We start from the raw sequence: 25,482 nt of genomic DNA, 5'->3' as shown, positions 1-25,482 counted from the left end.
AAATGTAATTAATAAATAACCCGCAAAAAATGTTCCAACAGAAACTTCCACAAAAAATATTAGAAAGATTCACAAAAAAAATATACTTTCAGTTACCTTCTATGTTTATAAAGTAATTTTTAGTTTTTATTCTTTGCAAGTTTTTTTACCTTTTGATGTTTATCCAAAACTAAGAAATAAAACAAACTATGACTATATTTGAGAAGTTCGGAAGTAAAAATATTTGTTAACTAACTTATAAAATTACAACTGTTTCATAAACATGTTTATATGATATTTGTATATATTTTTGTAAAATATAATTTTACATCATTATAGTTTTTTCAATTTAATGTAAACTCCTAAATTTAATTTAAAGATCAATTACTTTAATTATTTTTTTCAGTTAAAACATGATTTACCATTAATGTCATATTCTTTTTTCCATACTTTAAAAAATAAGAATACAGAAAATCTTAAATGGACGCAACATATCACTTTGTTGTTTCCATTAACAAGGCAGTATCTTATTAAATAGGATAAATAAAATTTGCCTCAGAAAAAAAAAAGTGAGCTGAAATTAAAAGCATATTACCAGTTGAAAAAGTATCTAAAAAGTTGGGTATTAAAATAAAGTCATTGTTTACTAGTATAGATTTAATAATGTATTTAATGAAAAATAGTAATTAAAATATTTGTGAAACATATTTAAAAAAATAAACAAATATTGAAAAGGTGCAAAATAATAAAAATGAGTTAGAAAGTGATAAATAAAGGTATCGTTAAAGGTCAATAATGATGGCAGCTCACTGCCAGCTAGCTTCTGCAGAATTGTGTAATATTTTACAAATGTTGGGAAACAGATTATAGAAATATTATTGTTCAATTATATCAATGGTTTACAAACTATAACATCTATATCTAGTCCTAGAAATTAACAGAGAAAAAAGGAATAATTTGTTAGGAAAGAAAAAATCTGTAGCAGAACAGCAAGGAAAAAAATTCCCTGGCATTATCATAATCCATTATGTTTTTCAGATATTCTTATATTAAATTACACTTTCATAATTAATATGCATGAATGTTAATTATCTGTCATGCATATGAGTGACGATATTTTCCAACTTAAAAATATGTTTTAAAAACAAAAATTAATACACTGCAACTTATGATCAATAATGATTCAACAAAAATAAATATTTTGACTTTATTATCAATTTCAAAAATAATAAATTCGCATATCCGGAAAAAATACTTTAATGAAAGCATCTTATATCAATAATCTGTTTCAATTAATTTAAATAAAACTCATATTAGAACTTGCTTTCATTTTTTTTTCCTTTTGGTGAGAAGGAATTAGGATGAAAGCTTAGAGAACAACTCAGTGCCACTTAAATCATGAATGAATGAGACATTTCAACCGCAACACAGCAATACAACAACTCAGGCAATGGTCAAACTGCACAGAATGCATATTCTCATACCATAAAAAAGCAACATAACAACGTGCCAAGCAATAATCACTAAAGTACAATGCATGCAATCTTTTCAATCTACCAATCTAAAAATGTTTTCAATTTACTCTAAAATTGAGGGAAAATACTGATGAATTAATAAAACACAGTAGATTTTTCCATTCAGAATGTGCCAAAAAGTTCAGAAAAACAACCATGGGATGAAAAGCCTAAATTTAGAAGTCTTTCAAACATACGTCTACCAACAAACTACAACAGCAGAAGGAAAGCATGGAATACTAGGATAATATTAGGTTTTTGATCTCACAGTTATGCTTCAAAGGTGTTGCTGCTATTATTCTCTGCTTCTTCAAGCATTTGCACAACCTGTGCAACCCCTTCTTCAATTTCCTTCCGGATGACTCCATCGGGCATATCAAATGTCCTTCTTTTGAAGGACAGTGATGCTGATCTTCCACCAGGCTGGGGGTCCACCACATCAAGCATTGCTTCTAGCTCATCCACCATTGACCTCTTCGCTGATCTCACCATAATATCAGCTCCCTACAAAACAGAATATAAACAAACCTGTTAGATAAACCAGTAAATGGCTGTGTTGAACTTATATTTTATCATGATTCACATCATCAGAGTCACTATTCAAATTTCCAGAAATAATGAGAATTTCCATTACTAATTCCTAAACCAAACATACATGGAGAGGCACTTAGATGAGACACCGCATCCAGTAAGATTCTCCAACGATTAAACAAGGTAGTGAGGATTATGATGAACACAATATGAGTTACATATGAATATTCAAACTTGTATATACATGTTTTACTTCTAGGTTGCATTCTACGATCTGGACTACAAAATTAAGTTACAGATCAACTACCAAATTAACATCTGGTATGGTATTTAGCAGAGTTCAAAATTGTGGAAAAAGTTCAATCTAATCGATAAAGAGAGATCTATCATACCTCAATGGCATCAACAGTGAGGAGCAAGACGATGATTTTCTCAGAAAATCGCTGGCGTTCCTCTGCATCGCGAGCTACATGACGTCGGTAAGAGAAGTTATTGAACTGGGCTCTGATTTCCTTTAATTTAGATTTTGCAACAGCCAGTTCTCTAAGGGCTCGGAGAGCTTTTGACCTACGGATCAAGTAAGCTCTAAAGCTGATCTGGATCAACAAAGCAGCATCTTGAGGAGACACATCCTTCCTTTTGCCCCTATCATTTTGCACAGCTCCAAACCTCTTGGCAAATGCCTTCATCAACAAGAAGTTGGATACAAAAAGAACAACTCAGCATACTGATAATCTTCCAAATTCTAAATTCTAAATATAATAACATTTATGAGTATGAATGCACAATTCATAAAAAAGAAATCAAAGATAAAGGTGAAAAGTAGCTAATATTCAGTCTGCTATCTGATAAAAAGTTTAACAAAGCATCTCCCTATGCCAGAGCACAATTAGGATTAATGAGCAACCGCTAATAAGAAAAAAACTCATTGTCAACAGGATATGAAGTTAATGTTTATGAACAAGAATTTAGCCATGACTCGGGCCTTTTGGGTTTTACTTGCACCTGCATATCTTCAATCCCCCCTGTCCCATTTTTCTTTACTATTTTGGATAATAAAACAACAAACAAAAGTCAATACATTGAATAAAAATACAATTACATAAGTGAACTCGTGTAACTACAAATCGAAAGATGTTGTCAGAAGCAGTACATATTATCCCAAGTAGAACTATAACGTGAGCAGATTCAAGCAGAAGAGAGTCCACAAGGAGAGATAAACACGTGCAAATTGTTTCCAGAATATACAGGTTTGTATTAACAGATCAACAAAATTTAGAAAATATACATTTGCACGTTATTTTTATTTCAAATGGGACAAATGCAAGGCATGAAAGAAGTAGTTAAATGGACAGCAAATGCGCGTCAGTAAACTTTCAAATGGAGCACACCTTCCATAGCTCGGGTTCGAGCTTCTAATGCCATAGTTACTAGTTACCAATTTGCACTGTGTATTTCATTATATTATGAATCACAGAGCACATAGGTAACCAGTAATGTTAATTTAACAAGATCTGTCCATATACACCGACCATTTAATCCTATCTAGCCATACAATGGGCTACAAAGATACCATTCATTCCCAATCCGAATCAAAATGTTCAACTAAGTCTTCACAATTTTCCATTTATCAAATCCTTTTTGTTTCCTAAAATGGATCAGTTAGATTATTCAGACTGGATAAAAATTTGTAACTTTCACTTTGGGGAAGGTAAAGGGAAGCACACTGCATTATAACTGTCATAAGCACAAATCATCATTCACCTCAAGTAATGTTTCAAGTTAAACATGTTCCCTACTTCTTACTGACTCGTCTACACAGACTCACACCCAAAAGAAAATAAACCCAAGTAAAGATACACCAAGGTGCAAGCAATAGCTGATGACCATGGAAAGTAAGAAAAGACATCGCATTAATCAACTTAACGGTCTAAATCCAAACGCATCACTGTCACATGACCCTGATAATGACCCCAACACTTGCTCACCCACCAACAACCAAATTATTGAGCTGCCAATTAAAAGTCACAAATTTAAAGCTACGAAAACAAACAAGATCACACAAAAAATTTGAAGAATGTAGAAGCCTAACCAACCTGTCTCAAAACCACATCTCTGTGATTACTTGGCTCGTGAATTTCCACAATGCGCAACCCATTTCCCTTCTTCTTTTCCTTCTCCTTCTCCTTCTCCTTCTCCTTCTCCTTCACCTTCTCCTTTTTCTCAGCATCTCCACTTTCCACCTGAAACGTGTACTTCCTAGAGCTCCCACTGTTAGTCCCTTTTCCCGAGATCTCAGCCGTCCACTTAACGTTCTTCGCAACACCCTTCACCAACTTCTTCTTCTCCTCTTCCTCCTCACCCTCACTCTCCACCTGAATCGTCCACGTCACATTCTTATCCTTCACCACCTTCTTCACCTGCTTCTTCTTCTTCTTCTTCTCTTCCTCAACGATCTCCGCAACCCACTTGTACTTCCTGTCAAACCCATTCTTCTCCGCTCCCTTGATCTCCGCCGTCCAAGTGTACTTCCGATCGCCGCCGATCAGCCGGTCAAACCGCGACTCCAGCTCCGCCACCCGGTCGCCCAGGCTCTGCAAGCGCAACTCGGTCTCGAGCTGCCTCTCCGCGCGGCGGTAGGCCAACGACGGCGCGTGAAGCAGATCCGCGACGGCGTCGAAAGGGCTGGGAGCTACCAACAGGTCGAGATCAAGGTCAAGAGAGTGTTCGAAAAAGGAGGGGAAAGTTAGGGTTTGGAAGGGTGAGGAGTAGCAGAATGGGAATGGTTGTTGTTCAATGAGCTCAAATCGCTTGAATCGGCTCATGGTGAGCGAGTGAGTGGACTCGGTGTGAACTCGGTCGGAATTGAATTAGGAATATTATAGTGAACGATCAGTGTCAGCGATGATTCATTGTGATGTTGAAAGGGAATGGTTGGGTTTAAAGAAAGAGGGGAATGAAGATGACGACAAAGAAATGAGGGGTACGAGGACGCAGTGGAACGGAAATGATGAGGGCAAATCGGGAATTTCGACATGGATATTCAAAGTGGGTCCCGCGTTTATGATTTTGCTCCTGCGACGCAATGTGAATATGTTTTGTGGTTTGGTTTGCCATGTGAAGCGAGCATTGTTTTGTTACCTTTTTCTCATTTCGTCACCACTTTCTCACTGTTCGGTTTTTAATTAAAGTTAACTTTTTCAAACTCTTTTGTCGAATTTTCAAGTCCCTTAAAGAGAAAGTTATGGTGTATTTGTCAACATTGTTATAAGAAAATCAAATACAGGTTGCAAATTCAAATCTAGAAAATATACAGATCCACGGAAAGTAAAAGGAACTTTTTCACACGTACCCACAATAAAAAGTGAAAAACAATCAAACATAAAAGAATTCAAAAATTATTTTAAAGTACTAAAAAAAGCGTTAGTGAGGATGTTTTGTTGCTTTAATTTGTTGCTTTAATATAATAATGTCATATGCATGTTAGCTATGGATGGCAGAGCGGGATCGAGACAAGTTTTGCTATTTTATGTTTATCTCTAACAAAAAAAATTATTTACTTTTATATTTTAACTTAGTATCAAATTTATTTATTGTCTCATCACATAACACGGTATATACTCATATATACCTTTTTATTATTTTAATATTAATTAATTAATTTTTAAAAAATAACATAAAATAACAGTAAAAATAATATAATATTATTAAATATTTAATATTAAAAAAGATGTTTGTTTTTTTAATATTAAATATTTATAAATATATTATAATTATACATATTTTAAATTAGAATATTAAATAAGATTTCATAATAATCAAAATATTATTAAATTAATAGAATTTAATAGATAAACTTTTAAAATAATTTTAAAAAATATAAAAAAAAGATAAATATTTAAATTAACAAACATTTCAAATGGTTGTTTATTTCGACGGGATATAAATAAATAACAAATAAAAATATTTAAAATAATAATAAATGTGTGTTTTGGAAACAATGAGAACACTAAGTGAAATCGCAAAAAGAAAAACAATCTTATGACATGAAAACAAAATTTCTGAAAGATCTAAATAAATAAATTTAAATATCAACATAATTGTCTTGGAAACAATTTTAGAAAACATCGAATGAAATCGCAAAGAAAACAAATGTATAATTAAAGTCATGATAAGATGAAAAATATCTTAGAGACTTAAAAAAATAAATTCAAATATTAATATAGTGGATGGTTGAGAGATAACAAAAATTATTTTTGAAAATAAAAAAGTTATTCAAATAGAACAAAAATTAATAATTTAAAAAAATATATAATTTGTGTATATAACCTAATAAATTAAATGTTTATACTATTGAACATTTAAATTGAGAATGTTAAACATTATCATATGAAAAAAATACAAAATACATAAAAATATTAAAAATTAGTATAAATATTCAAATGAGAGATATCACAAATATTTAATTGGCATACATCATTTAAAAATAATTGCATTAAGGTTGTGATAAGACAAAAAAATTAAAAATACGAATGAATTTTATGATAAACAAAACAATTAAAAGACATAAAAATATTATAATATATATATATATAAGCATTTTAATACTTTAAATATAAATGATATTATGCAGGACATGAGACGAGAACAGGACATGTATATATGTTTCCATACAAATATTTAGTCAATACATAAAATTTTCCTCATAACAAAGACAAATTCGGATAATATCTACATACGAGTTTATTTGTGATTTAAATTGTGTTATGTGTATTTGTGTTTTATTATAGTACAATTTTGTGCTATATATTGGGATAGAAAAATGTAGGTGTGAATTTACAATAGCAGAGGAGTAGAGGTGTTACTTTAGTCTTGAGAATAATTTGTAATATATATTTTGAATTATATTCTTTTAGATAAAATCTTTTAAGGTAAATTTTGTTTTTATTTTTAACTTGGTATCTTGATGAATGTAAATGTATTCGTGTGTATACTATTTTGTTCTAAATAAGGGGTAGATGACCTGCTACATGATAATAAATACTGAGATAGTCGTTTAGTTGAACAAGTAATAGGGGTATGTGCACTTTAGGTAAAGTGTTATATCATGTATGTAAAATCATTTTGTAGTGTTGTCATTTTGTACACACACACACACACATATATATATATATATATATATATATATATATATATATATATATATATATTAATCTTTTATTTGATTTCAAATTTTGGTCGTGTTGTTTGTTTCATTACCATTATGTTTGGCCTATTACCTTTTTTGGATTTAACGTTATTTCCTAAAAGAATTTTGCATTTAATACTTTGAAGATGTTGTCATCTTTCCGTGTTATTTAATGTTAGTTTAATTTCGTTTTAAAGTTGTTATGTAAGTGTCAAAACGGGATAATTCAATCTGATTTGGACATTTTCATTCTTCATCCGTTAAAACGAGTTGTATAAGACTAATTTGTTTCTAAAAAACGAATCAGAAACTACAACCCGTTTTATTACAAGTGGGCTTACAGACTAATCATCACTTTTTTTTTACAAAATTAGTTTATATATATATATATATATATATTATAATTTTTGTATCAATCAAGTAATATCTTTAATTGGATAAATTAAAATAATTATTATATTTATACGTTAAATTATTCTATTATAACTAATAATTGAACTTAATTTTTATGTGTCAATGATTTAAATTATAATAATATTACATATTTACATTTATACAAAAAATATAACATAGAAAATTCAATTTTTATATATATTTTTTAAAACTTTAAAAATAATAAAAATAAAAACGAGTCAACGGGTCAGGAATGAACCAATCCGTCTTTTGGTTCACCAATTTGACGGATTAGACGGGTTGAAAATTTTGACCCGCTCCACATAATGCGAGCATACGGACTAGCTCGCCCTGCATAACGCGGACTCCCGGACCAACCTGCATATTTATTTATTTTTTAAATCTTATAATAAAACTTTCAATGTTTAACAATCTGAGAAACTTTAACAAGTTCAAAAAATTAAGCAAGGATTTTGAGGAGTTAAATGATAAATTAATAATTCAACGTTTTCATCGTATTCATGTTTGTACTTTGGTATACATAATGTATTAATCAAATTTTTGCACAGTACAAAATATATAATATTTGCCGTTTTCAGTCATACAATAATTTGAAACGTTTATGCAAAAGTCCAAAAAAAAAAAGTAACTTATATACACATGTGCAAGGTTTTTTCTTTTTATGCGGGCCAACAAGTTTGTCCACATGGACCTTAGACTTCTACGGATCAGCGCTTAACGTCTTCACCTGCCTCACTTTTTTTTGCGAACCAAAACCATATTGTCACCTCAATTTATAATGGGGTTTTTATTATCTATTGAAGTATTTAAAGTATAATATCTATTCAATATTCGTTTATTTATTTTTTAATTATTATATAGAAGCAAGAACATTTAATTTTACGGATTAAAAGTTAGAGCACATCAATATTTAGTATTTTAAAAAAAGAAAATGCAATGCATTACACAGGTAAAAATATTAGTGGTTCATAAGATGAAATATTGCAGCTCATCGAGAACCACTGAAATAGGTTGTTTTAAATATTAAAATTCAAAAGTTGTAAATAGAAAAAATGTTCATTAAATATTACTAGCCACTTTCTCGATAAAGATTAATTATCAACTAACATGATGAAAATTACGTACTAATAAAACGGCTAAACAAGATTTTCGCTTTATTTTTAATAAAAAAAATATTTATAATTTCAGCTGTATTTGTGGATGGCATATTTTTTTCTCATTAGAAAATGTTGTCTGTAAGATACTAAACTTTATATTCCATATTAATAAAAAAATATAATAAATAACTATAATTGAACAGCAGGACTTCAATTAGTTGAATTCAGAATGTTTTTGACTACCAACAGGTCCATATCAATAAAAAAATGAATTCAGGAAGGTAATTGTTTCCTGCACCCCGTTAATTTCTTTCTGCACCCATCCATTCTAGAAAATAATAATTTTATTTTTTTAGAAGTGACTTCCAAATTATTAATTTCATAACAAGCTTTCTAGAATAGTATTTCAAGAACTTTCGGGATTCATTTTTCAGAATAGATTTTTGGAACAATTTTTTTAAAATGTATATAATACTTTCAAAACTATTTTTTCCTGAACATTTCTATACGAAGTATGCTTCGGAAATAATTCTCCACAACATATAATGTATATTAAGTATTTTTTTCTCCTTTTCTTTGTGGTGGTGGCGGTGGAGCATCGGCGGTCGCAATAGCAGCGGTGGTGTTATGAAATGGGGAAGGATATTTGAGTACTTTTCTATATTGTTGGGTATAGGAAAAATTTGATTGGGGTTCAGGAAGCAATTGCCATTCAGTAATCGTAGTTAATATTTAGGCCCAGCCCAAAGAAAGCAAGAAATAGAAGGTGCAGGCCCAAGAAAACGAATGTTGGAAATTTGTTTGGGTCAAATGAACCGGGTGGAACAATTTCATTACCAATTGACAATTTACGAAGGGAAAAGAGTTGAGTTCAGAGTTGAAATTCGAGAGTTTGTCGTTGATTCCAATTCACGACGGAGGAGTGAGGAATAACAACCTCCACGGGCCGCCAAACCTGTAACTGTCGGCGACGCTCAACCTTCCTACAACGCCGATAGGTAAACCGATTTCACTCTTCACTGCGTAAACACTATCTTTTCAGCGCTTATTTATTAATGTATTTGTGTTTGGTGTTTTTTTATTTGTGAATGATCACGAGCTGCTCGAAATATTGAAGAATCGGAAGTTTTACACTAGTTTTTCTTAATTTAGGTTTTATAGATTTTATTGCATTGTGTTGATGAATGCTAACGTGCAACAGTGATGGAGAGTGCTTTTGCAAGCGCTTCTGCGATTACAGACCAGAGGCAAAAAATAGAGCAGTATAAGAGCATACTCGCTGCTGTCATTTCGTCTAATGACATTGCTCAGTCTAGGAAATTCATAGATCACAGTTAAGTATCTTTTTTCTCATCTAGGGTTTCTTGTGGTTGGTGTTCCTCCATTTCAAGCTCTCAGACCTTCATATTTCGTATTTCAGTGCTATCAGATGATGTTCCATTAGTAGTGTCGCGGCAGCTTTTGCAGACTTTTGCTCAAGAGTTGGGAAGATTGGAGCCTGAGATACAGAAAGAGATTGCTCATTACACTCTTGCCCAAATTCAGCCTCGTGTTGTGTCGTTCGAAGAGCAGGTTTAATTTTTGTATATTCAGCTGAAATACTGCATGCTTGTATTGTTTTATTTCGGCAAATAGGAAAGTTTTTGTTATTACTACTTAATTGCAATTGGTATTTGGTATTTAGTATTTTGAGGCCAAGAACACAATTATTTTATATCTACGCCACTTTGAAAACATGCTTGTCATTTTCTTGACTAACTCTGTCCTCACTTCGCTATTAATAAATTATTATTTGGTCTAATATTTGCTTATTTAGGGATAAAATTATGTGATGCAAAAGATAAACGGAAAAAAAGTTAGATTTAGTTATTTTAAACACAACTTTTGCGCTCTCTAGTGTAATTGTATAAATTTAGTGAGGTAGTGGCTGGGAGAGGAAATAGTCATTCTTTTGCTATCAGAATCACAAATGTAGTTATGCTTGCAAAAGATTTTGTCAAAAAGGTATCTCTGCTTCTATCCCAGTCAAAAGGGTTTTTGATGCATGGAGAAGTTGAAAGACAAAGTGAAGTTAGATTTTAAGGAAAACAAATAAAATTCACTTTTTCCAAAGTAAAATTCTATTAGGAAACTGGTTACTTGTAATTGTGAATGGTTCTTGCTTCAAAGCAAAAAATGTTTCTCATCATCTCTTCATATATTTTTTGTTTTGATCCATCATCCTATTATGGTGAAGTATACATTTTTCCTTCTTCTTGTATTCGGCCTACTCAATTCAATTACTCTAATGGCCACTTGTTATTTTATTACAGGTTCTAGTTATTAGAGAGAAACTCGCTGAGCTTTATGAATCCGAGAAGCAATGGTCAAAAGCTGCTCAAATGCTCAGTGGTATTGACCTTGATTCAGGAATGAGGTCTCAGAATTTCTTACCTCCCATATTTATGTGCTCATGTAAAGTATTATAATTCTGTCGAATTTGAGAATGTCACCTTCACTTATTTGCACTTTGATTTATTTTATCAGGGTGATTGATGATGCATTCAGGTTGTCAAAGTGTGTCCAAATTGCTTGTTTATACCTTGAGGTATCTGACTCTTTTGTGCACTGAAATTCATGTTTGATTTGAAGTAGCGGCTAAGACCAAAATGGGAGTCATAACAATTGACACGCATGAGTATCTATGATTTTTATAGTCTCAAAGCATGTCCTACCTATTCTTGTTCTACATCTTCATATTCAAGAGGACAATGTTTTTATAACTGGAATATTCACGTTCCTCATACACTTAAGCACGTACATAAGGAATAATTTTAATTTTGTAAGTATGGGGGCATCTGTTCCCTATTTAAAAATATGATTGGTATACTTGCTATTAATGGAAGACGAGTCATAATTTATTTGGAAACAAATTTTGTTTTGCAGGATGATGATGCTGTTAATGCTGAGGCTTTTATTAATAAAGCATCATTCTTGGTCAGCAGTAGTCAGCATGAAGTACTCAATTTAAAGTACAAGGTTTGAAAATGATAACTGCTTAGGTGTAACTGAGCCAAAAGAGGGATGCTTGAGAGTAGCCTTACCTGTTTTTCCATTTTTGTTCCTATTTGTTTTCAGGTTTGCTATGCAAGGATCTTAGATCTGAAGAGAAAGTTTTTGGAAGCAGCATTGCGGTATTATGATATATCTCAAATTGAGAAAAGGAAAATAGGAGACGAGTATGTACCTTCGGTGTTATCTTTTCCTCGTTTTAGTTTTTTCATAATCATTTTTGTGAGTGAAGGGAATCTGTTTGCATGCATCTGAATTCTGTGTCACATTGCCTCCCTTTATTGTAGTTGGAAGAGTATCTTGTGTTTGCCTATATGTTCTTCAGCTTAGATTTTCTTTTCTAGATACTATTGTTGCATATCCCATAATTTAGAGCTTGTCGTAATTGAGAAAATAAGGGATTGTTTGGTTTCATAAAATGTTCTGTATACATTCTTTGTTGCAACTGTTATCATTTTGTTCTGTTTTCAAGTATTTGTGTAAGAAAAATAAAAATAATTCTATGTTGATCTATATATATTCTATCCCAATTTTTGAAATTAGAAACAAAGTGAATACTAGGTGACCATTTTTATAATTAAAAGTAAAAGCAGAACAATTTTTGAAATAAAATAGCCCCTAAGTTTCTGACTAACAACTATACAGGGATGCTCGACAGAATGCTCAGTATTTGTGTGCCTGATATATGTGCCAGAGTATGAAAACCTTTGACATTGTAAACAGAACTGTGTTGTTTGTGCTTGGAAGCAGTCACAAACTGTGTTCAATGGCAATCCGCCATTGGAAAGTGGGACAATGCATATACAAGCACACACTGTCAATTCATGTGAAGTTTTGGCAAACTGTGATATATTTGTTAATATTGTCCATTACATGATAAATTCATGGAAATTAGTTAGTGGGGGACTTTGGTAATTCTTATCATAATAATCACATTTTTTTGGTCCATAATTAATCTAATTCCAAAACTGCAGTTCAGCTCGGTTCGCAAACAGTATTACTTCATGATTAACACTCTATATTTCAATGTTGTATCTCATCATTTATTAGACCAAATGAACTTAACATGTGATGTGAGGGAGGGTCTAATGATGATAAATGTTGTACATATCCTTGACCTTCAACTTTACTGACCCTAATCTGAAATGAAACCTATATTTGTTATAACTTTGCATGTGTCCATTGCGGTTTATGTTTAGCCTATATTACATATAATTATTTCTTGAATGGCATTACTTATTACATGGATTGAATTATAATGTTATAGGGAGATTAATGAAGAAGCACTTGAACAAGCTTTATCTGCTGCTGTTACATGCACGATATTGGCAGCTGCAGGACCTCAGCGTTCCCGTGTTCTTGCTACTCTGTACAAGGTGAATGCTTCACTCATTAAACATTTTAAAAGTCCTGTTTGGAAAGGTCAAGTTTCATCACATTACGGTTTGTGGGATTGGATTAGGATGAGCGGTGTTCAAAGTTGAAGATCTATCCAATATTGCAGAAGGTATTTCTCCCCCACTAATCATGTCTTGTATGGCTCTCCGCTTGGATCATAGTATCTGAATCTCTTCTACATCAGGTTTATTTGGAGAGAATTCTAAGAAAACCAGAAATTGATGCTTTTTCAGAAGAATTGAAACCACATCAGGTTATCTAAATTTATATTGTATCTTCATAGTTTTGGGAGTCATATTAGGCATGCCTCAGGTTTTACTTCTTCCCACAGAAAGCTCTTCTTCCAGACAATTTCACTGTGCTGGACCGAGCTATGATTGAGCATAATCTTCTCAGCGCGAGCAAACTTTATACTAATATCAGGTTTAGGAAATTATACTATCTGCTTACTTCTTTCTTATAACTACATTATTTTAACATTATTACTTTTGTGTTTCATGCATCTTAATCTCCGTATGCCTGTGCAGCTTTGGGGAGCTAGGCACGCTGTTGGGGATCCCACCTCACAAGGTATGAACTATTGATAATGGTTCCTTTTATAGAAAGAAACACACTTCTCTATTGAATTTACTTTATGTCCGTTTTTCACATGAAGATATATTTATTTCTTTACACTTGAGTAAATTGCTCGTGGGTATTTTTTGGGGGTGCTTGCTACACATTCTAACACTCTCGATAGAAAGTTACACAATCATGCTTGAGACCATCAGAATGCGTGAATTAATTGAGTGTGGTAGAGAGTGTGAAAATGATATTTCTCTCTTTAATGTCTTTGGTTGTAGAGTTTGTTAGATTTTATTTGTGTTAGTTTTTCTCTCTTAACAGTTATTTTTCGCAGGCTGAGAAGATAGCATCAAGAATGATTTATGAGGATAGGATGAGGGGATCTATCGATCAGGTATAAATAACCATTGAACTCTGTTTATGAAAAAAACTAACGATAATAGAAATAATAATTAAAGGAATCTTCTTGTTGGACTGCTAGATGGTAATTAGGAAAAGGGTTTGGGGTATGATGCCAGGGGGAGCTATTAGCTTTTCTGAGAGTGAGGAAAACATTATTGTTAGGTTTTTATTTTGACCTCTTTGAGGAGCAGTGGCCAATTTTTGTGTGATTTATTGCAGGTTGAAGCAGTCATACATTTTGATGACGACACTGAAGAGTTGCAGAGATGGGACCAACAGGTAATTTTGTTATAAAGATCTGATATCACCAGATGCAGTGGTTATCAGTGGATTAAATAAATAATCAGGGAATCTCCACCCCAACTGGGGCGGCTTCCTAAATTTGTGAAATTTCCAGTGAAATAATTGGATTCTTTTAAAGAAAATATGAATAGCTAAAACTCTGAAAAATTAGACATTCTTTCCAATTTGAATCGTTCTCTTGATTAACGAATCTCAAATGAATTATTTGGTTTTCAGTTTAAGTTTATGATGTATACCAATTCCTATGAGCCTGAAGTATGTTGCATTTTGTGCCTGAATGTACTTATAGAATGAACCGTTGCGTTGTATGTGTGAACCTATGAGTTCATTGGCACATATTCTTTGAGGACCATATTGTTTAATTCACTAGCGTGTTGTGCCGCTTTAGTAGCATCCTTCAACGGTTCATTTTCCTCAAGCTTTTACTAATGATGGATTTCGTTGCAGATTGTAGGCCTCTGTCAAGCCCTCAACGATGTTTTGGATAGCATGGCCAAGAAGGGTTTTCCGGTTCCTGTTTAACGTGGATGATTTTGACAATTTCTTTGTTTATACATTCTTAGTAAAGCATATTTTTTTTTTCTCTTGTTGATTTTTTGTGAAGTTCACTATACAAATGATACCATTAATTTCCTCATATATTAGATTCAAAATTCGGTTTATCCAAGGGCTTGTTTAATTACTGCTTATGGGGAGATAAATTTATTCAGGAAATCTTTTGTGGATATATGACGTTGTCTACTTATTTCTTGTCCATTGGATTTGATCATCAAATATATTTATTAACAAAAAGGATTTTGTTCCACTACTTTTGGTAAAAACATTAGCAGGACCATCTAGGAAAAAAAACGCAGTGGTTCTTCTATTATTCATTTCCAAACAATTAAGTTATTGCGACAAAAAGTGGTACTTTTCCCATTTTTTTTCTATAAAAATCATCCACGCTATTTCATCTCAGAACTGAGTATTTCAGGATATTAAAGAAGGGTACCTTCTGAAGCAAGGAAATGTTCCAAGATTTTGTACGATGCAGGAAAGAAAGTCCTGTCACATACCATTATGTCCACCGTAGGAAGGTGGATAATATTTACAATTATATGATAGAAATAAAATAAAATATATATTAGTTTAGTATCAATATAAAAACAAGAATCTTACATCAAAATAACTACAATATTTCATAAATCACAAGTTAATTAGTGTAGCTATTCCAAATTTCATTTATTTAATTAATATGATATTGCATTCTTAATTTATACAAGGATATGTGTAGCTGAGTTATTTCCCAAGAGCTTAAAACAAAATACAAAAAATATTGTAATTATCTTTTTAGTAAACTATAACTTGTTTATACATAAACCAATTTGTATAAATTATTTAATTTTTTGTATTTTTTTCCATATTTTCTAATAGAAAAGTTGGCTCAACCAGTTTTCTCTTATAACAAATTTCTCCCATTCTTCATAATTTTTTCCTCTGTACAAAAACATAATAAGTAAAAAATGTATAATCTCTATCACAAGAAAAAATGTACAGTCTCTCATTGAGTATTTACTTAAAAAAATTCTAACGGTACATTTTTAATATATTTGTTTTACCTTTTTGTTGAAGGACTTTCAGTCTTCTTACCCATAGATAAAGAATATATTAATACAAATACATCGCTATCACACCCCTTATTTTGCAGTTTCAATGTTTCTTAGTAATCAAACAGATAGTTTTGGATAAGAAAAAGAATTCAACTTTCCTTCACTCAAGTCACCTTCAGTTTCAATTTACACACCAGATTGTATGAACTGATCTCATTCCGAATTACAAATAAACTGCGTGTAGTAGTGTTGTTGAATGTTTTTGGAAGTACATTGTGTGGAAGAAGCACAGAAGAAAATTTTAACATTAGTAGGTCATACTTCTAAGTTGGAACCGCAAAACTCAGTTCTTCTATATAATAAAACCAGTCAGGAGTATTTAGCATGAAGACGATGAAGGTCATGAGTATCATCCCAATGACAACCCCACAAGCCAGTGCACCACATCTCTCCCCAAACGCACTCTCTCTTCTCTCTTCTTTTTCCAAATCATTACCCTCAAATTCCACAAGCTCCTTCTCCCCTGCAAACTCTTCCAAAAACTCCTCTGCCTCTTCATAATCGGAAGATACCAAATTATCAGATCCATTCTTCAGTTCTCCCGTCTCTTTCTCTTCCTCAACACATTCAGTTTCCTCAGCCACCATACCCTTCTCACCATCAGAATTAAGACAAACCTTTTCTGGGTCTTCAAAATCAACCTTACCAGTTTCATCAAGCGCCTCCCCATCATCGTTGACGCAGGAATCTGTGTTGGAGGAAGTGGAATCCTTGTCCATATCATGACCGTGGTGCCCTGGTCTTGATGAATCCCATTTTTTAAAATTCCTCTCCATTGTGGATAACCACTCTGAGATTTGGTCCAAGTAATGGGGTTGTGAGGGATGAGAAGAGAGTTCAGCAGATAACAGGTTGTTCATGAAAGCGAGTTTCTGTTTGATGTCGCTTGAGGTGGAGTCATGGGAGTGAGTATCGGGGCCAAGCAGCAACGCATCATCCAGCATACCCTGCAGTTCTTCGAGCTTCGCATGCAATATTTTGGAACTCTGTGTCATTTTCCTTCACACACTCTCTCTCTCTCTTTCTTCAAACACAGGCTTTTGTGTTTCCACAAACTGTTCCACTCTTATACAAGGTAACTGCTGTCACATCATTCACTCAACCGTTTTGGTTTTCTTTTTCGTATTCTAGCTTCCAAAACCTCAATAATCATTTCCGAAAAATAATGTCATGTTCTAAGTATACTAAATAGTTTCATAAATGGCCTCAAAATTTGTTTTTTATTCGTGGAACAATTGCTGTGTTGTAAATTGAAATTCCCCTCATGAAATAAAGTTCTGGGAAAAAATTGTTGTTTGGTCGGAATGAGTTCTACCTCACAGAAACACAACCTTGTTCGTCTTCTGGAACAATGTTCAACAATGAGAGAGATGAAGCAAATCCACGCCTACGCCATCACCACCTCCCTCGCTCGCTTCACCTTCATCTCAAGCAAACTCTTGGCTTTCTACGCTCACGCGGATCTCCGCCACGCCCACACCCTCTTCTCTCGCATCCCTTTCCCCACTCTCTTCCACTACAACACCATCATCGCCGCCTTCTCCCGCCGCTCCTCCTCCCTCTTCCTCCGAATGCTAAACGACACCGTTCGCCCCAACGCCCGCACCTTCACCCTCCTCCTCTCCAAAGCCTCCCCTTCTCTCTCCTTCCTCCAACAGCTCCACTCCCTCATCCTCCGCCTCGGCCACCTCGACGATCCCTACGTCGCCACCTCCCTCGTCGCCGCCTACTCCAACCACGCCTGCGCACAAGCCGCGCGCCGCGTGTTCGACGAAAGTCCTGACAAAAACGTCGCGTGCTGCACCAGCCTCCTCACCGGCTACTGCAACAACGGCTTGGTAAACGACGCCAGGGAGGTGTTCGACGCAATCCCCGACAAAAACGACGTGTCGTACAGCGCAATGGTCTCCGGCTACGTCAGAAACGGGTTTTTCCGCGACGCCATTCAGCTTTTTCGTGACCTCAAGAAAAATTGTTTTGCAACCGTGAAGCCCAATAACTCGCTTCTGGCGAGTGTTCTCGGCGCGTGTGCTGCCATCGGCGCGTTCGAAGAAGGGAGGTGGATCCACTCTTACGTACACCGAAACGGAGAGTTAGAATATCACCAAGTTGAGCTCGGAACGGCGTTGATCGATTTCTACGCAAAGTGCGGGTGCGTGGAACCTGCTGAAAGGGTGTTCGGAAAGATGAAAAGCAAAGACGTTGCGGCGTGGAGCGCCATGATACTGGGCCTGGCTATCAACGGGAAGAACCGTTGGGCCCTTGAGCTGTTTGCGGAGATGGAGAAGGTGGGCCCGAGGCCCAACGGCGTTACCTTCATCGGCGTTCTGACGGCGTGCAATGATAAAGAGCTGTTTGGTAGAGCAGTTACATTGTTCGAGTATATGCGTGAGAAGCATGGGATTGCGGCGTGGATTGAGCACTATGGTTGCGTGGTGGATGTGTTGGCTCGCGCCGGGAAGATCGAGGAGGCGGTGGCGTTCATGAGTGGCATGGAAATGGAAGCTGACGGAGCCATTTGGGGGTGTTTGGTGAATGGGTGCTTGATGCATGGCTACGTTGAGTTGGGTCACAGAATTGGGAGATATTTGGTGGAGTTTGAATGTGGGCACGGTGGACGCTACGTTGTTCTGGCGAAGTTCTACGCCGGAATGGGGCGGTGGGAGGCTGTTTCCGACACCCGGAATTTGATGAAACGCAGAGGTGTTCCTCCGCTCACTGCTTCCAGTTTCATAGAGATTCATGCCTCTGCTTCCTCTTCTGAACAACTCTATATCCATTGTTGAACCACTACTGCAAATTGCTACCTTTTACCATTGAACCACTCATGAAAATCCTAAGGTTCATGAGGGGTATATTTATTTATAATGTAAAAAATTTGTTTTTTAAAAAAAAAGTTTTGGTTTTTTGTATCTTTTAATCTAGAACTTTGAGTGAATTTAATCCACAAGTAAACATGTGTTTAAAAAATTGGATAATTTTATAGAAACCTTTATATGTTTAATGCATGTAATTATTTATATTCAAAAAAAATTCTCTAGAAATAAAACTATAACGATTTTTCAAAAATATAACTAAAGATATATTGTAGTTATAATTTTGTCGTATATTACCGAAATTAAAGTTTTGTTTTCCTATGTAACTATTTACTAAAAAATAATAATAAATATTCAGAGGGGAAATCAGAGTTATTATATCAGCCTCTTATGTGATATGAACGATGGTGCCCTTGCCCCTTTGAGTGTTGCTATAAATATATGTTTTCACCAATAGTATACTATTCGACGAGGTGTTGACAAAGGGAACGTGTTGTTGAAGGGACAATCTCAAAAACCTTTCTTCCTCGTACCCTTACCTCTTCCTCCTTCAATCTCCTTCTCAATTTCCCAAAATCTTTGGTGGGAGGAAGAGATGGTTTTGTCTCAGAAGCTTCACGAAGCTTTCAAAGGCACCGTTGAGAGGATCACTGGCCCCCGAACCGTTTCCGCCTTCAAAGAAAAGGGTGTTCTCAGTGTCTCCGAGTTTGTTACCGCCGGCGATAATCTCGTTGCCAAATGCCCCACCTGGTCCTGGTAATTCTAATTCCCCCCTTTGTCTACTTTTCAATCTTTTTCGTCTTTTCTGGTTATGGGTATTGGGTATTTAATTTCACCCTGCCTATTTTATCCCAAAAGTTGCTCCTTTTGGAAGGGATTTCGATTGCACAGCTTGAATGATAGAAGCGCATGGTACTCTTTGAGGATGTCCTGTAGCAAAGGGTTTTCTTTTTTCATATCGTATTAGTAAATGTGGAATTTACTCTAGTATGTAGGCTCTTACCAGCTGTTAATTTTTGTGGTTCTGTTTTTGAATAGGGAATCGGGTGAGCCAGGGAAGAGGAAGCCGTACTTGCCACCTGACAAACAGATATTGATTACTAGAAACGGTATGATTAAGATCTGAGTATGATATGCCTCTATATCATGCGTGATTATTTTGTCTCTGATGTTTGTTTTCCTCTACTGAAAGCAAACAGTATGATCTAGAATGTTCTCTTTCATTATCATACTGATTTTTGGAGTTGCTTAATACTTAACAGTGCCTTGTCTTCGGAGGGCTGCATCTGTTGAAGAAGAATACGAAGCTGCCGGAGGGGAAGTTCTGCTTGATGGTGATGATAATGATGGCTGGCTAGCAACTCATGGGAAACCTAAAGGTATACATTGCTGTTGGACTGGGGGACTTGTTTATTGTGCTTTGGCTTTAATCCTCATAGCTTATGCTTTTACATTTTTTTTTTCAAGAAAACAAATCTGAGGAGGATGATAATTTACCTTCCATGGAAGGCCTAGAAATCAGCAAAAAGAGTTCTATTAAGCAAATTCCTTCTTACATGGGAGCCGAGGATGACGAAGATATTCCGGATATGGCAGACTTCGATGATAATTGCAATGTTGTTGAAAATGATCCTGTAAGTTGATACTGCTGTTTCAGAATAGGGGTTGTGTTTCATAATCGTTCTACATCTATTACTGAATCAAATGAAGGAAAATAGAAATATATAGTCTGCTATTTTCAGATGTAGTAGTGTCAAAGAAATATATATATATATATATATATATATATATATATATATATATATATATATAGGTAGGTAGAGAAGTTGGGAGATTTTTGGTGTCCATACTTTTCAGAATAATTTTCATATTATCTTTTATTTTTGTTTACTACTGTGTCTTTGTTTATAGCCACCTTTATATTGAATTAAGAAATGTGATTTCTCTAATTATTTGTTCTTATGTTAATGGGAGGCCACTCTTCAGTCCACGTATCTAGTAGCTCATGAACCTGATGACGATAATATTCTACGAACCCGAACTTACGATGTCAGCATCACGTAAGATGAGTTTCAATATAATTTTTCATGTTTGTCATTTTATGCATTCAGTCTATACTTTTAACCCTCAACTAGGCTTATTATGGTATCCCACTATATGATAAATGCTTCATGACTTCAATATCTTCATGTATGTCTATGGCTTCTCTTTGATGTTCTGATTATGGTTGCTTCCACAAAGTTGCTATTTATGATGATATCAGGAAAACCTTGGCATGTGAAATACATTGTTAGTTTGGTTCTGCTACTTCTTTTAAAAACATTTTCACAATTTCAAAAAAAATTTAGTTATAGGCAATTAATTTGGAAACAAAACCGAAACATCTGTAAACTGAATGCTATATTGTTTCTAAGAATTATAAATGTCAAACATTAGCAAACAGGGTTACTTTTTTACATGTTTCTGTGTACAGCAGCATCAGAAGTTCTATGAATTTCTATTTTTGAAGATATCTTATCCTATCTCTTACCTCTTTTCTCTAACACTGTTTTCTGTCTCTCTCCCCCTTCCCTCTTTCCGGCCCCCTCCCCTCCCAACCCCACCCCACCCTAAAAAAAATTCTTGTGTTATAGCAGAATGAAATTGTTTTCTGGCAATGATTTTTAATGTTGGACCCTGCTCATTTTGCAGGTATGATAAATATTATCAAACACCACGAGTATGGCTTACTGGATATGATGAGGTTTGTTTTATTCACTTGATCCTTGTAACTATAATTTAGTCATGTTTGAACTATCTATAGGAGGACTGTGGCAAAGCTACTTGAGTTAGAGATAGAATTACTGATTTAATGCATGGAATAGGTAACTGAAAAAATGATCCGATTGGTAACTTTTGGATCCATCGAAAATGAATGTACTTTTCAAAGTTTTATGAGTACGGAAGGAATAATTTGTGCTGTCCTCTGTTATCTATATGAACTATTGGCACTGTAAAAATGAAGATGTCGCTGACATAAATCTAACTTGAAACCTGTGAAATTTCTTGTCATACTGTATTCTCATTTGACTGTCATGATTTATTTTTAGTTGAAATAGTTGTAGAAACATATAAACCTTTCATCATTTCCAGCTATACCTTGGAAACTTTGTTAATAATTTAATAATTCCATCTCTTTTCGTTGGCAGGCAAGAATGCTTTTGCAGCCAGAACTTGTCCTTGAAGATGTTAGTCAAGACCATGCTCGCAAAACGGTGAGATATTAGATACATAGATAAATGGATGAATAGATAGGCTTTTATTATTAGTTTTTCACCTAATAAAGGCCCTCTCGCTCTAATTCTCATTCTCACAATGTGTAACTAAACTTATGGCAGGTAACAATTGAAGACCATCCTCACTTGCCTGGGAAGCATGCATCTATTCATCCATGTCGACATGGAGCAGTGATGAAGAAAATCATTGATGTGTTGATGTCACGTGGTGTTGAGCCTGAAGTTGACAAGTAAACCCTTTCTTCCTAAGATATTTCTTTCATATGTAGAAATAATTCATCCATATTATATGAGTACTGATACCCCATGTTGTGGCTCCAACAACACAAACTTCCACAGATGTATAGCCATTAGATATGGACTTTACCCCATTTCTTCTAGTTCATGAATCTAATAAAGTGAAGGACCTGTTCGTAATGTTTGAGTGTGTATGAGTATGAGATGATATAATCTCATATACTTGTTTTTGTAGGTACCTATTTCTATTCCTAAAATTTATGGCTTCTGTAATTCCAACAATTGAGTACGATTACACCATGGACTTTGATCTTGGTAGCTCCAGCCATTGACCAAGGTAATTGTGATTATTACTTATCATTTTCTTATTATCTAAATTGCTCACTCTTCCTATCATTTAAGTACTTCACAAGTAATAGTGCCTCATTCCGTGAGTCATGTAAATGTCAATACTCTACCCTGTTAATACTCTCTTTTCATGACAGATATTACTCATTGTGATGATTTGCACTGTTTTAATTTTTCAGATGGTAGCTGGTAGTTTAAGGGGGCATATTGTCCAGTGTTGGTTTTCAGTGATCCAGAGCACCAATGCTTTCTGTTTATTTCTGAGCATAATCTTTGGTTGTCACAAAGTTGGTGTACATGTCATGTAAATTATGACAGTGTGAGTCATGACTATCAATATGTTGGACCAATTTCCTTTAAGATGTGTACATAATTGGCACACAATTCCTATATCTAACGCCATTCTTCTCCCTATAATATAAAATATACAAGGTTAACTCCACTCCTATTGCTACGAAGCATTTTCTGTAGATGCTTCAAAATAGTGTTTGCAAAATTTGTAATTATCAACGAAGATAGGACGTGGGAAAATGTGGCAGAATGTAATATTCAGGAGAAAGCTTTAATCACTAGACTCTGCTATGTCATTGTAATTAATGGCCAGTTATGTAATTATCTAAAGCTTCAAATGGTGAATGAAATTTGGTTTTGACATCACATTTTAAAAAAGCTATAGAATTGTTATTTATGATTAACGAAGCTCTTCGAAACATAAGCAGGTAGTTTTTCAGCAATGAAGACTCAAGAATGTGTTTCTAGTTTGTTTCATGGGCAAAAGTCAATATTCAAATCTCATATCTAATTTAAAAGATCCAATCTATGACTTCTCAAATCAACTACAGATAAAAAGAATAATGATTTATACGTAATTAATTAGAGTGCAAACGTTGCTCTTTATGTATTAGCCATATATGTGTAAATGTTCAACTTTATCAAGTTAAGAAGTTTTTTTTAAGAGAAGTTGATCATTTTAAAAGTCAAAAGTAAAATACTACTACAACTTTTGTATTTTAATATGTGAGGTTTTAAATAACTTTTGAAAATCCCATTTATACTAACTAATTTTCTTCATTATCACTTTTCTAAATTTTTGTATTATAATTTTATTGTTGGTTATAATTTATTAGTCTTGAAATTTTGAGATTGTTTTTGTTTGTAGTCCTCTTTTATTTCGACAAATAAGCTTAAAGTAAAAATGGTTAGAATATATATATATATATATATATATATATATATATATATATATATTACTCACTATTCTATTATAATAATAATAATAGTAAGACTGTTAACACAATGAAAAACAAAAAAATTGTGCAAAGTAACTATTTTCTTTACTTTTTCTCAAAATACAATATAGTATCACAATAAAAACAATTGCTACAATTTAAAAAAAATTGAAAAAAATATATATCCAACCAAAAACTAAAAATAATTATTATGAATATGGGGCTCTGTATCGTATGGTGCGGGAATCTATAGTGGTCTTCGTAAGCGGTGTTAGGTCAGGGCTTGCACAGTTACGCTGCGTTTCACTACGGTACCACATTGTGTTTATTCTATTTTCAATCAATTCAAGTCACATAACAGGACTTCGTTATTCAATTGCTTGTTCTATAATATTGTTATTATCTTGATTGAGGTATTCACAAATTGATGTAAAATGCAGAACCTTTACATTTTCAATTGGAGATTATGGATGAGAAAGCAGGAGATAGCAGCACAGTGAAGAAAATAAATTCAGGTTGTGATGTTGATGCTTTAAAAAAGTGTTTGGAAGAGAACAAGGGAGATTATGTCAAATGTCAGAAACAGATTGAGGCTTTCAAATCATCATGCTCACTCAAAAAACCAAACCAATCTCTTGATTCTGCTTCACGTTAGGTCAAATTCGATGGTTCTGATTCTGCAGTTTATTTCTGGGTTTTCCGTCTTATGGTAAAGGGATGATTATTATGAACTGAAGTTTCTGTCTTTCTAGATGATATTTCTCAGTTGTATCAATATTTATTCATAATAATGATAATTGTGATACTATCTTTTTATAAATTGTGTTTTATACTATCTTCTGATTCATTTTCTGAGTTTGCTTCAAATGAATGTTTAATCTGCTTTTTTTTTATGGGAGATGTTAATTCGATTTAGGTTTATATCTGCTTCAAATGGATTCAGTTTGATATCTACTTCTAAAAATTTATTAATTGAGTTTTAATTTTTGAAAAAATATATTAATTATATTATTTTTAACAAAAAAATTATTAGTATTAACGGTATTAATATTTAGAATAACTTATAAAATTAAATATTTATATTTATATTAATTTAATAATAAAAGTTATTGAAATATTTTTAAAAGTAAATATCAAACTCACACATTTAAACAAAAGTAGATATCACTTAATTAATTAAACCCTGCAATTTACTATCAACAAATCTGTTGATCATTGTTTATAACTTAATGATTTCATAGCTATTTCTGGATTTAATTCAAATTGTTCCTTGATCTTCTTGTCTAGGATGTATTCAAAAACCTCTCTGTCAAACAAAGTTGCATATCACATTCGTAACTTTTATTCATTATTTTCCTTTTATCAAACCATACTTCTGATCACATCCAATTTTTGTTACGAAGCTGATCATTATCTGTCAAATCATATTTCAGAAAGTAATTTCTCGAAAGTTTAAATTATGGAAAAAAAATTAATATTAATAGAGT

General features: G+C 33.6%; 4 protein-coding genes and 1 long non-coding RNA gene across 6 annotated transcripts; 4 read left to right on the top strand and 1 right to left on the bottom strand.

The window, feature by feature from the left end:
• Nucleotides 1-1,589: 1,589 nt before the first annotated feature.
• Nucleotides 1,590-5,038, bottom strand: BAG7 (BCL-2-associated athanogene 7). The gene is made up of 3 exons (XM_028054614.2): nt 4,121-5,038; nt 2,417-2,707; nt 1,590-1,997 (listed from the first exon to the last, which is right to left on the bottom strand). Exons 1-3 carry the CDS (start codon nt 4,847-4,849, stop codon nt 1,764-1,766), a joined length of 1,254 nt encoding a protein of 417 aa, XP_027910415.1. The 5' UTR covers nt 4,850-5,038; the 3' UTR covers nt 1,590-1,763.
• A 4,499-nt stretch (nt 5,039-9,537) lies between these two features.
• Nucleotides 9,538-15,103, top strand: COP8 (Proteasome component (PCI) domain protein). The gene is made up of 15 exons (XM_028053218.2): nt 9,538-9,721; nt 9,925-10,056; nt 10,144-10,295; nt 11,036-11,139; nt 11,250-11,310; nt 11,649-11,741; nt 11,841-11,941; nt 13,042-13,150; nt 13,237-13,281; nt 13,357-13,425; nt 13,504-13,595; nt 13,700-13,742; nt 14,071-14,130; nt 14,358-14,417; nt 14,889-15,103. Exons 2-15 carry the CDS (start codon nt 9,927-9,929, stop codon nt 14,961-14,963), a joined length of 1,194 nt encoding a protein of 397 aa, XP_027909019.1. The 5' UTR covers nt 9,538-9,721; nt 9,925-9,926; the 3' UTR covers nt 14,964-15,103.
• Nucleotides 15,104-17,247: 2,144 nt separating this feature from the next.
• Nucleotides 17,248-18,985, top strand: LOC114169151 (pentatricopeptide repeat-containing protein At5g66520-like). Its single transcript, XM_028054190.2, has one exon. It carries the CDS (start codon nt 17,395-17,397, stop codon nt 18,874-18,876), a length of 1,482 nt encoding a protein of 493 aa, XP_027909991.1. The 5' UTR covers nt 17,248-17,394; the 3' UTR covers nt 18,877-18,985.
• Nucleotides 18,986-19,322: 337 nt separating this feature from the next.
• On the top strand, nt 19,323-23,208 carry ATG3 (autophagy 3 (APG3)). 2 transcript variants are annotated; one of them, XM_028052881.2, is made up of 10 exons: nt 19,323-19,662; nt 19,945-20,015; nt 20,169-20,285; nt 20,374-20,540; nt 20,881-20,966; nt 21,598-21,649; nt 22,095-22,160; nt 22,284-22,411; nt 22,654-22,755; nt 22,946-23,208. In XM_028052881.2, the coding sequence occupies exons 1-9, from the start codon at nt 19,502-19,504 to the stop codon at nt 22,748-22,750; spliced, it is 945 nt and encodes a 314-aa protein (XP_027908682.1). In that variant the 5' UTR covers nt 19,323-19,501; the 3' UTR covers nt 22,751-22,755; nt 22,946-23,208. The 2 variants fall into 2 exon arrangements, with proteins under 2 accessions (XP_027908682.1, XP_027908683.1); XM_028052882.2 differs by having other exon boundaries at nt 19,326-19,662; nt 20,893-20,966.
• A 987-nt stretch (nt 23,209-24,195) lies between these two features.
• Nucleotides 24,196-24,815, top strand: LOC114170694 (uncharacterized). Its single transcript, XR_003601125.2, has 2 exons — nt 24,196-24,306; nt 24,436-24,815. It is a non-coding gene; the product is annotated as an uncharacterized LOC114170694 (long non-coding RNA).
• The last annotated feature ends 667 nt before the right edge of the window (nt 24,816-25,482 follow it).

The sequence above is a fragment of the Vigna unguiculata genome, chromosome 11 (assembly GCF_037176805.1).
Source record: "Vigna unguiculata cultivar grain cowpea cultivar isolate G323 ecotype 2 chromosome 11, ASM3717680v1, whole genome shotgun sequence".
NCBI classification, from domain to species: Eukaryota; Viridiplantae; Streptophyta; class Magnoliopsida; order Fabales; family Fabaceae; genus Vigna; species Vigna unguiculata.
The sequence above is the reverse complement of the archived record's forward strand: the minus strand, read 5'-3'. Positions and strand labels throughout refer to the sequence as shown.

What these genes read in the sequence shown, in the direction of transcription:
- BAG7 (XM_028054614.2), bottom strand. Translation starts at nt 4,849, where the DNA reads ATGAGCCGATTCAAGCGATTTGAGCTCATTGAACAACAACCATTCCCA. An exon ending in GAGATGTGGTTTTGAGACAG is followed by an intron (nt 2,708 to 4,120) that starts GTTGGTTAGGCT and finishes TTGTTGATGAAG; the next exon opens with GCATTTGCCAAGAGGTTTGG. An exon ending in TCACTGTTGATGCCATTGAG is followed by an intron (nt 1,998 to 2,416) that starts GTATGATAGATC and finishes TCTGTTTTGTAG; the next exon opens with GGAGCTGATATTATGGTGAG.
- LOC114169151 (XM_028054190.2), top strand. Translation starts at nt 17,395, where the DNA reads ATGAGTTCTACCTCACAGAAACACAACCTTGTTCGTCTTCTGGAACAA.
- COP8 (XM_028053218.2), top strand. Translation starts at nt 9,927, where the DNA reads ATGGAGAGTGCTTTTGCAAGCGCTTCTGCGATTACAGACCAGAGGCAA. An exon ending in TACTCAATTTAAAGTACAAG is followed by an intron (nt 11,742 to 11,840) that starts GTTTGAAAATGA and finishes ATTTGTTTTCAG; the next exon opens with GTTTGCTATGCAAGGATCTT. An exon ending in TGAGGGGATCTATCGATCAG is followed by an intron (nt 14,131 to 14,357) that starts GTATAAATAACC and finishes GATTTATTGCAG; the next exon opens with GTTGAAGCAGTCATACATTT.
- ATG3 (XM_028052881.2), top strand. Translation starts at nt 19,502, where the DNA reads ATGGTTTTGTCTCAGAAGCTTCACGAAGCTTTCAAAGGCACCGTTGAG. An exon ending in ATGTTGTTGAAAATGATCCT is followed by an intron (nt 20,541 to 20,880) that starts GTAAGTTGATAC and finishes TGTTAATGGGAG; the next exon opens with GCCACTCTTCAGTCCACGTA. An exon ending in GGCTTACTGGATATGATGAG is followed by an intron (nt 21,650 to 22,094) that starts GTTTGTTTTATT and finishes TTTCGTTGGCAG; the next exon opens with GCAAGAATGCTTTTGCAGCC.